The sequence below is a fragment of the Poecilia latipinna genome, unplaced genomic scaffold (genome assembly GCF_001443285.1).
Source record: "Poecilia latipinna isolate Pla-1442-1.1 unplaced genomic scaffold, P_latipinna-1.0 Scaffold696, whole genome shotgun sequence".
Classification (NCBI taxonomy): domain Eukaryota; kingdom Metazoa; phylum Chordata; class Actinopteri; order Cyprinodontiformes; family Poeciliidae; genus Poecilia; species Poecilia latipinna.
In genome coordinates this window covers 122774-137072 of record NW_015113312.1, presented here as the reverse complement: position 1 = coordinate 137072, position 14299 = coordinate 122774, and the positions used below count along the sequence as shown (strand labels likewise).

At 40.6% G+C, this 14299-nt stretch overlaps 1 protein-coding gene across 1 annotated transcript in view; it reads left to right on the top strand.

Moving 5' to 3' along the window:
• LOC106954993 (semaphorin-5B-like) overlaps window positions 1-14299 on the top strand; it is a gene marked incomplete at its 3' end in the record, with an annotated part of 216152 nt that overhangs the window by 79089 nt on the left and 122764 nt on the right. The window contains exon 3 of the mRNA XM_015044887.1: window positions 12885-13112. Within this exon, the coding sequence (XP_014900373.1) occupies window positions 12932-13112 (181 nt within the window). The remainder of the gene's footprint in view (window positions 1-12884; window positions 13113-14299) is intronic.

Here is a 14299-nt window from a genome sequence, read left to right as displayed (position 1 = left end):
GAGCCAACAGGCTGACCTGAGCTCCGCTCAACAAGTTTAACAAACTGAAGAAGAAAACTCTCAGACCAGAGAGTTTCCTGTACGTTTCATTTGATTTTAAAGAATAACGAGAACAAGCAGCAAAACCAGGATAAAAGCTTTCCATAGCTCCATCTCCAATAGAAGCCCACCTTTTCTTTGTAGCCTTTCGCTTCAATTAACAGCCTCAGAGTGTCTGGCGCCCCTCTTTTGTGGCTGTGTTCAGCAGGAAATTTGTGGATCAGGGCCTTGGTTGAAGTGGTTACTCATGCCCCTGTCTTTTACCTCCCATAATAGCCCATCATGCCGGCACTGTACCTTTGACCCTCTGACAAATCACTTTGCCAAACAAGAAGAAGGTTATGACTCTGGATGACTGCAAATTTACAAGAAATCTCATTCTCTGGCTGAGGACTGAATGTGCTGCAGGGTGACATGAAAAGTTTATTTTCCATCTTAATTTAATTTTGTAGTGTGTATAATAGCTTTTTAATTCTTAAAAAAAATAATTAATAAATTGACATAATTAAAAAAGAATAAAATGGAGTTTGACTAAAAAAAGAGCAAAGATCAGGAAACGTGTACGGACGCACTAGATAAATTAGGATATTACTGAAAAGTGAATTTATTTCAGCTGCTCCATCACCAGATTAGACAAAACAATTGATATTTCTCTTAATCGTGATGATTTTCTGCAGACAGCTAACATTTAAAATTATGAGTTTCCATCAGGCCAATAAAACCACTATTTAAAAAAAATGGCTTAATGAGCCGTTCGTTTCATTTCACCTGCTTAAAGATACTTTTAATTTGACAGACGATACTCATTGGGACATATACAACATATATCAACAAAAAAACCATGACAGGGAATCTATGTAACATATATTGGTTTACTGTTTGATAGGACGGATGTCAAATGATTTATGCTTTTCATTTTTGTTTGAACAAAACATTTAAATGTTTTTGATGTCACTTGATTTAGCGAGTTTTTCTTTTAGTGGGTTCTTTCTAAGAGACGCGTGAAAATTATTTGTTTTTGTTGACATTAATCAATGTAATATAGAGACTTTTATCAGTGATAACTGGCATTTCTCCAGCGACGCAGGCTGACAAACAAAGCACAACGGAGTTTCATAAAAGTTCAAACATTCATTGCCTCGTATTATTATGTTCCTGCAAGAAACGGATAAGATGCTGGTCAAATAAATGTATTTCATATTGCGTTAACATCATCGAATGCAGACAAAATGGTGAGTATTCCTAACAATTCATTGTAAAGTAAGAAACCGCTTCTTTAATTTTTACCTAAATAAATATGAAATATGATGTCTACAAGGTTTCCCCCAGAAAACTTGCTAAGCCCGGTGGTTGGGCGCCAGGTCAGTCATTCGTCCAGCGTCCGTCGTGTTTTTGAGTTAAAAATTTTTAAAGTTGAAAATATAATTATGTGTTATTGAAAGATTGGAATATTAACACCTGAACACCAACTATAAAGTCTTAAAAATGCAAACATTTAAAAAGCAACTTTAAATAAATAAGCAACGTTTAGCCTGGTGGGGGCAGAAGTAAAGCCTGGTGGCCCGCCAGGCTTATAATACACTGGGGGAAACCCTGAGTCTACATACGTTACATTATCCACTGGTCAGTTTGTATCTCGACACAAAGTATGGGATGTGTGCAGTTAGTGAAACCAGCGTCTATACTGTCTATGAAAAGGTTTCCAAATTGAACAAACAAAATGGTGATGACAATGTTTTATAGAGCTTTGTTGACATACTTGTTGTCATATTTTATTTAGTCCCATGTTTTCCTCTCGAAGGAGAAAGTCTCATTGAATCAGCTGGTTAATAAATGGTCAGTGGTGAAGAAGAGCCTCTGCACACTATGTGCAGCGACTTGTCGGCTCCGTGTGTTGTGACTTTATACCTTGTATCATACTTTACTTTATTAGGTGAATTCTTACTCCTTCAGTCGTTCTCCAGTATACAGACCAAACAAAATGCTACCACTTTTGTTCCAGCTTCAGTTTTGTTCTTAAAGGGGTCTTAATTTGAGGCGCTTCAGTCATTTGTTTGTCTTATTCTTGCTCTCTACACGCCTATTCGACGTTTCAGAACCATGTTAGAAAAAAAAAGCTTCCGCTGTATTCCTATCACATTTTGTAAATTAGTTAAGTTTTCTAAAGTCCACTAGGCCTTTAACCAGAGCCGTGTGTTTTTCTTCAATGAGGCTAATGTGGAGCTGTAGCTGTGAGTCTGTTTTGAAAATAAAAAAAAAAAAAAAAAAATGTTGACCTCGACTGAAATAAAAACTACAGCTGTCTTATCTTGGGCTTTTTTCCAACAGGATCCCAGTACAAGATGGACAATGTAAACACAGAAATAGTTCAGCAGCCCCAATAAAACCTTTGCTTGTGGTCATCTCAGTCACTGGGCCTAAATTACATAGAAAACCTGCTGGGTGACCTGAAGGAAATGGAGCACGAGACAAAACCAAAGATTTCTGCATTTGTGAAATGTTTTTTCTGTAGCAGACTAAAAGCTGTCCTGCAGACTAAAGGAAGCCGTTTAACAAATTAACAGAGCTGTCGATTATTGTATTATTTCTTTTGTGCTAAAAACAAAACCCGGTCTTATTAATGTATTACTCAGTAAACACGTTTTGATTTGACTACATTTTTAGCACTGCATATGGTGATTTATTTATTTTTTTTAACTTTTGTTCTCCTGTTTGTTTCTCAACTGTGAGCTTATATCGCTGCCTCGTGTTGTGGTAGCAGGTCTGGTGTTTTAGGATTATGTGAATATTTGCCATCCAGATGGGGTGGGGGTGAATTTTACACATTTCTTCCTTCGCTCAACAAACAGCGTTCATCTAGTTACGAGCCTCCCTCAGAGAGATAAGACCAGGTAAACTTTCCTGTGTTTAATCAGAGATAGAGATATTTGCAAGCTGCGTGAGTGGATTCAAAGCAGTTTATCATCTTTTCATGTTTTTTTTTTGTTGGCAGTTTCTGAAGCTCTCGTGTAACGTCGGCTCTTATTGCAGGTGTTTATGTTGAATGAAAACTTTTAAATCTCTTTTTTTTTTAGATGTTTTGAATCGACAGCCCAAGCCTCGTCAGTGCTACGTTCATGCGTTGCGTGACATATATTGAATTTTAGATATTTCGTGCATTTGTGATGCGACTCAACGTACATCCACAGTGATTTTAAAACTGCTTTGAGACTGGATTTGCCGTCCTCTGTGCCACCCCGTTGTTGTTGGGTCCTTTGTAATAACTTCTTAACCTGAAACCGGTGGCCAGACCTGAGCCCTCTCTCACTCCCAGAGCGTCTCTGAACCAGCCGAGGCGGTTTTTAAATGAATCTGCGCCCGGGGGGGGTTCTCCCAGTGCGCACAATGAAACAGTATCAGGTAGACGCACTGAGAAATGCAGTCAATAATACAGCATTATAGCTTCTCTGTGTGTGTGAATGGAGGTACGGAACTGTGGCCGACAGTGCCAAGTGAAATCATAATAGAGTTTCAGAGGGCCAGACACGGCGTATTATTACACACCGCGGCTCTGCAGAGGCGGCCTGGCCGGTGCAGGTGACCGCGTTTGAAACTGGAGACAGGTGAGGTTAGAAACTATCTATTGATGTGGAGGCCTTCGGGTTTTCCAGCGTAGCTTATATGTTCATATATGCTACACTGTAGAGACGTGATAAACTATTCATTCTGGTGTTTTTGTACATATCTAAGGTTTTGCGCTTTGAATCTTGGCTTTCGTTTGGGTTTCATCTTCAAATATTGATATAAGGGAACGTGTGATGTGCTGGTTTTCCACAACCAGTCCTGGCTTTGTACAACAAAGGCATTTTGTGGGGGGTGGGGGGGTGGCGTACGCGTCGGTATAGTCGAGGAAAAGACGGTGTGTTGTTTGGGAGCCTCGGGATCTCACTCCAGAGTCAACTCCTCCTCGAAGTCTGAAACCTGAAACCGTGTTTCTGAACTGGAGAAGGTGAACTGAATAAAAGTAGAGATCACTCTGGGACTGAAGACCCAAGTTTAACTCACATCCTCGTTTCTTTGCCCCTTCCTGTTGGACCACTTTCAAATAAACGCCACTAATGCCGCAGAAATTCCTAAGAATAAAAGTGGAGGAGTTTTTGAGGACTCATGTCTACAACCAGCTGTGGAGAGAATCAGGAGATGGATAGACGATTTTATGTTCCAGCTTCGTTCCCGGCCTCGTCTACGGTCATGAAAAAGTGACCCAAGGAATGGATACAAGCTGCCGAAACGAGCTCTGGCCGAACTCTGCCGTAGAACTAGGATGAGAAGCTCACGGTGGGAACCTCAGAGTAGAGTGGATTAAGATGATGGAGGGAATCTCTGAATATCCCACTGGGAGGGGAAAAAAGCCCTGGACCAAACCCAGAAGTTTAATTTCTCGCCTGGGAAGACCTCGGAGTAAACTACAGAGCGTCGCTGGAGAGAAGGATCTCCGGATTCGCCACCAGGACCAGTGAAGCCTGCGACCGACAGGAAACATGAAACAGAAAGAGCAGGACGGACAGAGAGGAGACATTTTAGCTCTGTTACTGCGTTCCTTAAGTGAGAAAGAAAAATCATCCTGGGAAAGGTCCTGAAAATATCAATTTTATTTCAACACCAATCAACAGAAACTCACAGCTAGAAGTGTTTTTGCACGTTGTTGACTCTATCTGACCTGTTCTATGTGATCCTAGCAGCTCAAACACTCCTCTGAATGAAAAGCGTTGTTGTTTTGCCCCAGACGCTCCGTCTGATCTTTCATACTGATCAGCCGCACTAAATCGTCCCCCGGCTGATGGAGTAGCTTTATGCTATTAGGCTAATTTGAGAGCAAATTATATATCACAAGGACATGGTTAAGCAAGTCAAGGGCACATTTTATTAATTTAATGAAACAAATTGCTAATTAGTGCTGTCTGACAATTAATTCAAGGATACAAATTGCTAAATTATGTACACAAGTGATAAAAAAAAAAAACCTCCTTGCCAGAACCAGGCCTTGTTTACTCATCTGTTGCTCTGTTGCTGCTTTCAACCTTTTTGCATTTTTTAAAATCTATATATTTTTAATATTGTAACACTTTATAGGCTCTCAGTACAACTTTAACCGGGAGAAGTTTCCTTCCAAAGAATCTTGATTTATGAAATCCACTTTAAAACTTGGCATTTGGACAGAATGGAGCTGTTTGATATTATTTCTGATGCTAACGTTAGCTTTTATTTTTCATTGCAACATAATTGTTTTTGTACTTGTTAAATATCTTTTTACATTATTGACTCAACATTTTCTGTGCTTTCTCATTTTTACTCAGTATTTTGTATGTTTTAATTCTTTATCTGTTGTGGCCATTTATGTAGATGTTTTGTAAATCCTAAGTTCTGCCAGTGTAGTTTTTCTTTTATTTATAATTTAAGTTAGATTAGAACCAAAATCTGTAATATTGTTTTTATATTTGTAATTGTTTAGATTATTTTGATAACGTTTAGACCCTCCCATTAATTGTAGTAATTAAGTGTGGTGGAGATCTTTGTAATGACTGGAGGTTTTTATAAAAACATTTTTTTTTTTTCTTGGACCACCTTTTGAACTGGAAATATCAGATTAAGTTGACTTTCGTTTTCAACTAAGTTGTAAGAGATTTTTAGTTACTGTTTTGTCCATATTTTTGCAAAAACAAAAAAAAGTATATAGTATATATCGGGAGTGTATGCAAGAACCAAACCTCCTGTTGCCACCAGCGGCCTTTACTGGAAAATTGTTGATTTTGGAACTCAGTATCTTTATTCCCCTTCGCAGAAAGTTGATTGTCCTGTACTTGTCGTCTCACCAACAATCGTTTGGGCTCAACAAATTTTGATTACGCCGCTCAGCTAAGTTTCATACGAGACACAACATCTCATGTCGCCATGTCGCCTCATCATCCTGAGTCGCTCTGTATTGTTCCAACCAGCCGTTGCCTCTCCAGTCTGAGGTCAGCCAGCTCTAATTCCTTTAGACGATCCTTTCTTTGTCTGTTTCGGCTCCTCCTAAGGGCTGTTAGAGGAACCCAGAGAGGGCTGATTGCCCTGACCCCTCCAGGACCCTCTCCCGTCATAAAAGAAGAAAATAGACCCACTGTCTCACCATCTTCACCTCTCGTTTCACCGTCCTTCCCCCCCCCTAAACTGACTTCATGTCCTGCCCAGTTCCTTTTCGACGCTCACGGACATTTCTCCTACATATCTTCCTCCAACAAAGGTTAGCATTAAGGAGATTAGTGGGGTCGGGCTATTGAGGTCAATTCGACATGGTCAATGTGGCTTCGGCTGAACCACCCAACCCCAAGGGCGAGAGTAAGGGAGTCTGAACGGGACGGGAATGCGCTTCTGCCTGTCTGCGCTTATCTCAGTGTACGCTGGGTGTGATTTAACGGAGACACATTAACATCCACGCACTTTATTTCCCTTCTTCACCGGCTCCTTTCTGCGGAGGTCGGATAAAACGAGACGTGTGAAATGAGCTCTTGCTGATGTTCTCTCCGGGGTTGGAGGCATCGATCGCCGTTTTAGTTTGGGGAAGGAAGCAGGTGCTATTGCCTCCTGCTATAATTCATTTTATTTTTGCACCAAGACTGAGAATTCCTGGGAGCTTTTTAGAGCAGGAGGCATTACTATTTGTGCGCAGTGAAAAGCTCATGATTAGCGTTGGGAGGTTCGCGGCGGCCTGTGTGCGAGCGCGCCATTTTTCATGCACTTAAGCTCCAGAGGGGCTCGATTTAAAAAAAACAAACAAAAAAACACTGCTAAAAAAAGACGCTTAGGAATGACGTCTAATCACTTCTAACAAATTGAAGGAAAGGGGAGATTCGTCCTGTGGGAGCCACGCTTTTGAGATCACCAATTACACGTCCTACTATGTGTTATCTGGGAGTGACAAATTCATCTAAAAGCATCACGCTACTCCTGTTATTCCCCCCCTCCCCGGCTTCCGGTCACGCAGACTCCTCTCCACGCGTCGCATAAAAGTCGCATATAGCCGCTCCCCAACGGACCAGAAGCAATTTAATCACTGTCGTAACAGAGTCTGATGAGGCTGGGCTCAGGGAGTCGGCGCTGACTTGTAATTAGAGGCAACCTCCTTACTAGACGGGCGAGTATGGCGTGTATGGTCTCTGGAAGCTCCTGGTCTATTAAAGTCCGCTCTGCCAAATGAGGAAGACGAGGAGTAGGAGGAGGAGGAGATGGTTTTACGACTGGTGTGACTGGGATGGACACAACTGCTGAGTGGCAAGCTGGATCAAAAAATAGCCTCTTTCCTCCCGAAAGTTAAATTCTGCTTCCCTTTTTTTCTTTTTAAATGTTGAAGTTTTTGTAGGAGCTCCAGAGTGGCAGTTAGTAGCACTGTTGCCTAGCAACAAGAAGGTCCCTCCGGTCGATTTCTGACCCGAGGTCTTTCCGCCCAACACCCCAAAAACATGCAGCTTCGGTTCGTAAGCCAGTCCAAGTTCAGGTCTCCAAAGTGACCTTGAAAGGTGTAGAACTTCCTGAAGTTATTGATGATTTACTTTAGTTAAAGATAATCGACATTTCTAATTTCCTATTGCAAAAAAAAAAAAAGAAAAGTAAATCTGAAATATTTGAATCATACTTTTGTTTAGATTTTCATTTAGGTGAACATTTTAGTCATCGTTATTTGGGCTTTTAACACTACAATGAACACATTCGCAATAAACTAACTTATTAAAGGGTCAAAGGGCTTTTTGTGACTTTAATGGCCTTGAAACAACTTTAATTGGTTAATTGAAGTGTGGCGTAGTTCACTGCCAATCAGAACTCAAACGACTTCGTTTTATGGTGCGACAAACGGACAACAAAACGTGAATAACGGACGATCTTTATCCAACTAAATGCTTCATAAAAGTTGCTGAAACGTTTGCTACGAAAGATAAGCAAGTGAAGAAGATATTTCAGAATTTTCTATTGCTAATCTCCGAAACACGACTTAAGTTTTCTCTGGACTTTAAAGCAAGTTCTGATTTGACGTATAAACGCATATAAACACACTCCGGTCACTTCACAGAGTCACAGTTTATTTCTCAGGACTCGACTCCTCTCCGTTTGTTTTCACGGTCTGAAGCCCTTCGCTTCACTTCCTGTCGCCGTGTTGCATCATCAAGCAGACCTCCGCTCGGCGCTTCCTTTGGAGCCGAAATGCACTCAACCCGGCTCCCCTGCCGCTCCACTTCAAGCTTGTCGCTCTGTTGCCATAGTTACGTTTTTATCTCTGGGAGAGACTCATGACGGCCTGGGAACAGTTGAGACTTACGGACCGCCATCTGGATTGTTACATATTCTTTTAAAGGCGTTTTACTTTATTTATCTGGGCTGAGCTTTCCCAAAAATACCTTTTGACTTCAAGGCGCTGTGCACTTTGTGTTGCGAGCTGCAGAGAGAGAAGAGACTGGGGTTCGTTCTTTCTGGGTTGTTTACAGCAAACTGTTTCCAGGGACGCATCAATGCAGCGCACCTCAACAGAAGCTGTTCTGCCTGGAGCCTTCTTTACCGGCGTGAGGCTCGAAATGAGTTTCTGCCGCAAGTTCTCAGCGCACACATCCACAGGAGAGACGGCATGATTTACATTTCAAAATGCTCTGTCTTATTAGAATAATTAAGCCGGAGCACTTGAGGAACGTGATAATCAATTTCTATTCCGCGTTTAAAGCACTTAGCAATCTGGGTATTTTACTGTATGAGAGCCAGACGGAGAGAGTCTGTTACTCAGCTTTTTTTAAATCCTTAAACTATGTTAAGACGATTCCTAATAGATGAAACCATTTTGTTTAAGTTTCATACTGTGCATCATGTACCAAGTTTTTATCTTGAAATTGATACAGCATGACTTATTTATTTTTTTTCCATAACATGAAAGAGGAAACAGGAGAGTAAATATGTATGGAAGACCTTCATTGGTGCTCGACATATAAATATTTTCCCTTAATTTTTGCCCCAATCATATGCATTCTAAGAAAAGAACAGAAAATTGAGAATAAAGACATCATTTTACAAGAATGAAGTTTAAACAAGTTATTTTTCATGAATTAACTCAATATTACAAGAACAAAGTCGTAATATTACCAGAGTAAAGCTTATTCAGTTTAGACTTTCTTAAAATACCACGACTTTATTCTCATAATTTCAACTTAATTCTCAAAATTTCGACCTTATTCTTGTAATTTAATGACTCTTACAGTTTTTTTTTTAATATTTTCTTAGTGTGACCCTAATAACGTGTGGTACAATCAGATCTTAACTTTTAAAAATACCAAACAAGACAAAAGGCAACAATTTAGTAATAAGCACTGCGGTCAAAGTATTTAACACATACACGACATATAGAGTACATAAAATGTCTACAATCTACATTTTCACTTAGAATCTGTAATTCACCCTCCAATAATTGCAAAAAAACAAATAGATATTATCTCTTCTCCTCTCTGCGGTCATAACTTTTATGCCTGATCAGTGAAAGTTAAATAAATCCCGTCATGTTCCCGTGTTTTGTTGGTGCAGTATTTGTACGTTTCTTCCATAAATCCTGAGCTCTGGGATCGATGCAGCTTGCCCATAAGTTCTCGGCACACACACAGTTCCTTTCATCGACTCTCTGTGTCTGACTGAGTGACTATCAGAGGCTCTGCGAGTCTTTTACAGTAGAACCTGCACGTCAGTGTTTGTTGAGACAACTCTGTCAGCAGCCGTCGTACCCGGTGTACCGTTTCCTCGCCGACAACAAACTACTGGTGATCCTCGACACAGCGGGACGGGAAATTGGATGGACCCTATTAAGGCCTCTTTGCAGAGGCTTTAAGTAGCCGCTCCTCCCTCATGCACACTCCTCTGTTCGCAGAGGAAAGGAGCAAAGTCGCTCTCAGGAGTCGATGTTGGCACGCAGCACGCATCACTTGTGCCCGCATGCTGTGACCCAGCGTGGCGTGTGACCAGCTGTCCGTGGCTGGGCCCTGCCAGTTTTTCCAGAGTGGAGATTCGCGTGCATCCGAGTTCACTTGGTCGCCCCACGTCCAGGCGCTAACCGCGTCTCGCCGCTGAGGGGACTCGTGGGTTAAAGCCAGAATGAACCGTTTTCAGTCCATCATCTACTGCATCAGAAACAATTCCTTCTTGTTGATTTAGGATGTAGGAAGGAAACCCTTTCCTACTTGTTGGGTGAAAAATAACAGTGTCTGACCAGCACTTTCCCATTCAGCTAACGCTATTATAGTAGCTAACGGTGAAGCCGGACACCAACCAGGGACGTCTGTGGTGAATGTCCTCATAATTCAAATAGTGATAAAACAGAGACAATAAGCCGTATGTGTACATATTTCTACTTCATTGCAAACATAATGCAACCTGTGGAGGAGTTTTCATTTGTCTCGCTCTCTCCTCAGTTCACTCTTGCTTTCTGTTTTGCATTTCTGTGGAGTTGATTGTTTGATATCCGATCCATCTGCCTCTGGACATTTCATACCGACCATTTGGTTCACATTTCACAGCACATTAAAGTCGCTTTATTTAATCTGCTCACTGTCTACTGTAAGGCAATCAGGTGCCGTCGTCACTCGGTAATGCTAAAGGCACGTGCTAAGATTTAGGAAGGCATTAGAAGTTACAGTTTCAAAACTGCTGAAGTTTTCCTTCACTGTGACTCTGTGATACGAAGAGATGTTAATGGGGGGGGGGGGGATGAAGAGAAGAGAGTTTTCTCCAGCTGGATGAAGGGTCAGCTGGAGAAACTCCACTTCTTCTTGCTTAACTTCTTGTAAACCTTTCACAACCATCATGGTGTGGAAACTGAAGCACCACCATCCGTCGCTCTTTTCAAGACCTTTTTCACAAAAATGTTTCACAAAAAACTCACAAAGACACACGGAGGCAGCGGTTTTGCTGAAATGCCACGGAAATCTCTGACTTCCTGGTGAAGAGGAGATTAATGTTCTTTGGTTTAAACTGATATTTCGTTTGGATCCAATTGGCCTGAAGTGGAATTAAAATCATAATAAATAGGAAAAGGGCGGAATTAAAAAAAAATCTCCAGAGGTAATTGTTTTAAAATATGCATTAGTGCTGAACGTTGTGTGATTATATGAATGGAAAATACTGAGCTAATGTGAAAAATGAAATGGTAAAAAAAAGTGGTGAGTCGGCAAACAGACACTGATCTCGAGTGAAAAATAAATAAATAAAAACTTTATGAACAACATTTTATCATCTTACAATAATAAAAGTGACAATAAGAACTATTTTTATTTTTATTTTTCAGGTAACTGCGCTTGACAAACACACCATTTGTAATACGCTTCTTTACAAACGGGTATAAAGAAATGTAACACATAAACAAGAGCTACTTATATCACTAAGCTACACAGAGTAACTTTATTTTATGTTTAAATGTCAGAATAGCAATTGAACAAACTGTAGGGGTGAAAATGGCAAAATTAGCAACCTTGACCACACGGACAGCTTTAGGTGGTTTTAAAAATCCTTAATTTATCGTGACAACAATAAATCATGATAAGAAATTTACCACAATAAACGATAAACGATGCGACAAATGCAACATGAGTCGCTCGCTTCTGGTTCAGAAATCTTTCACCAGTAGCTCGGAGTCGATGCCTCCCTTTCGCCGTGACGACATTCACCGCGTGCGTTCGCCTAATTAGCTCGCCGCTACTGTAAGTGGGATAATTGATTGCGTTCCAATATGGTTGATTTGCAACTCAACCCGGCTAATAATTGGTTATTGATTGAAGCATTAGTGAGGAAAACACAGCACGGGGATGTAACCTAGTCAAAGTGCTCCGGAAAGTTGACGCTGTGGGTTTTTAATCTGCTTTAATGACATTACACCTCGCTAAGCTAACAGGGTGAGGAGCGCAGGGTGGAAGATGATGAACTGCTGGTCTCTGCTCAGCAATGCAGACTCATAAGTTACGACTGGAAGAGATTACATTTAGTTAGAAAGTAAAAGACTGCCTGAGAGTGCGTGTGCGTGTGTGTGTGCGTGTGCGTGTGTGTGTGCGTGTGTGTGTGTGTGTGTTTCGAGCTGTGGTCGTTTTCTTGTAGCTCTGCTGGCATAATATTTGAATACTGGAGTGAAAGAATTATGGAAAGTCATTTCATGTAGTGAGATGTATCACTTGCTGTAAAAACGTCGGGTGTAGACAGAAATCAAAGATGTTGAAACATTTTCTTTTTTTCTCTCTCAGCTCTCTTCAAAGGAGAATTTCACATCAGCTTGTTTTTGCATCATTAAGTCTCACTAACCAGTCCCACTCGATTTCATGCTCCTAACCAGACATTAAATGAACTTTCGGAGTTTAATTGCAAGCGTGGTTAATTGTCCCGAGGTCAGGGGTCAGGCACTTCTTTGATCGGACTCGTTTGCTTCCTGAGCACTTTTTCGATTCTTTGTCCTTCATAGACTCTGTACCTTGAGTTCTCCCGCTTTCATTTTCATTTTTCTGTATTTAGTCTATTCAGCCCTTTTATCTCGTCTTGCCAGCTACCCTCTCGTTATCTGGCTTCCATTTTCATTCATTCTTCAGTGCTTCGTCCCCCCCTCCAAAAAAAAGTGTATTTCTTTACATCTCTCTCTCTCTCTTTTTTTTTAATCCGCTGTCTGTTCTTTCCCCGCGCCGCATTCAGAGCAGAGACCCCCGAGGAACCGAAAGTTAGAGGGCGGAAATCATTTTTGAAGCGACAAAGAGAGCCGGGTTTCGTTTGAAGCCAGGTGTGAGAATGTTGCATCGCGCGGTGCTGACGTCGTCTCCTCTCTCCTCCAGCTTTTTCCCAGAGGCCCACCTTGGCAGTTAGAAGAGAGGTCATCACCATGACAGCGTCCTCACAGGACTCCAACCCCTCGTTTCTGGCTGGCCTCTTCCTCCTCCTCCTCTTCCCAGCTGTTTGCACGCAGAACTCGGCGGTCCCGACGAGCCCGACCACGCCTCTGTTCGACCCGCTCACCCAGCCTGAGTGCACAAAGAAAGAACATCCAAAGGTTTCCATCCAAGGTCTGACGTCATCCAAACAGATTTTTTTGCATATACTTTTACGTAAAGTTGAAATAACTTGTTGCACGCTAAAACTTCAGTACTTAAGTTATTTGGGACAACAGTTTCTGCATTAGTCAGAATCCCTGATAAAGACGTCAAAACAGCTTTAAAACTCATAGTCTTCACTAATCTCACCATAAAAGCTAACTTTTAAACAAATGGGCACAAATGAATCTGTGTCCATTTGTTTAGTTGAGGGGGGAAATGCCACATAAAAACATATATTTAAACAATCACAGAAAGATTCAAGAAACGTAGGAATCCATAAACTTTTGTTTTTGGTTTGAGTTTAAATTTGGGATGACAGAGAGTCCAAATTTGGCAGGACGATGACCCACGTTTATGTCGCTCACTGTTATGACTTCAGCAGAAAGTGGCGTCTTGGTGGCCATTAAGTCTCAATATAAATTGTTATCTACGTGTAAACTTATATGTTAGTGTGTCATACCTTAAAAATAATTTGTTTTTTTGTCCTACCATCATTAGACAGTAGAAGTAGAGCTTGATAAAATGTTCTGAGGCTTTACGTTTGTGCTTCGTCAATGTTTAACAAACATGTATTAAAAGTGCTTCATTCCCACTGTGTCGTCACAGAGCAGTGAGGACGCAAATGTGGCAGAGTTAAAGAAGAAAGTGCTTGTAAATAAATCTGCTGAAAGAATTCAAAAGGCATAAAGTAGGCCAGGTGTGTCCAAAATATTCCCCCAGGATCAACTTTGTTTCAAGAAAATACTACATGTTTAATTTACAAAAATGAATGATTTACAGTCAAATTATTTTTGATTTTTATTTGATTTAAAAAAAATATTTGTTTTAACTTTGCATATTTTGACAAACAGCAAAAATGATTGGAAACCACTTCTGTGAGCAGTGAGTCTGAGGTGACAATTTTCAATCAAACTGACCTACTTTAGTGTCCAAAACATAAGACATAAGATTTATGATTGTCAGTATGTTGGTAGACTTAACAAAATAGCAGTGATGTAATTTATTATTATTATTATTATTATTATTATTATTATTATTATTATGCATAAAAAAGCAGAAAAATAAAAAATAAATACCAAAAGCATAAAAAATTAACCCAATACACCTGTTGTATTGAATGTAACAGTGAGCATATAAAGTGTGGCTGAAGTGCAAAA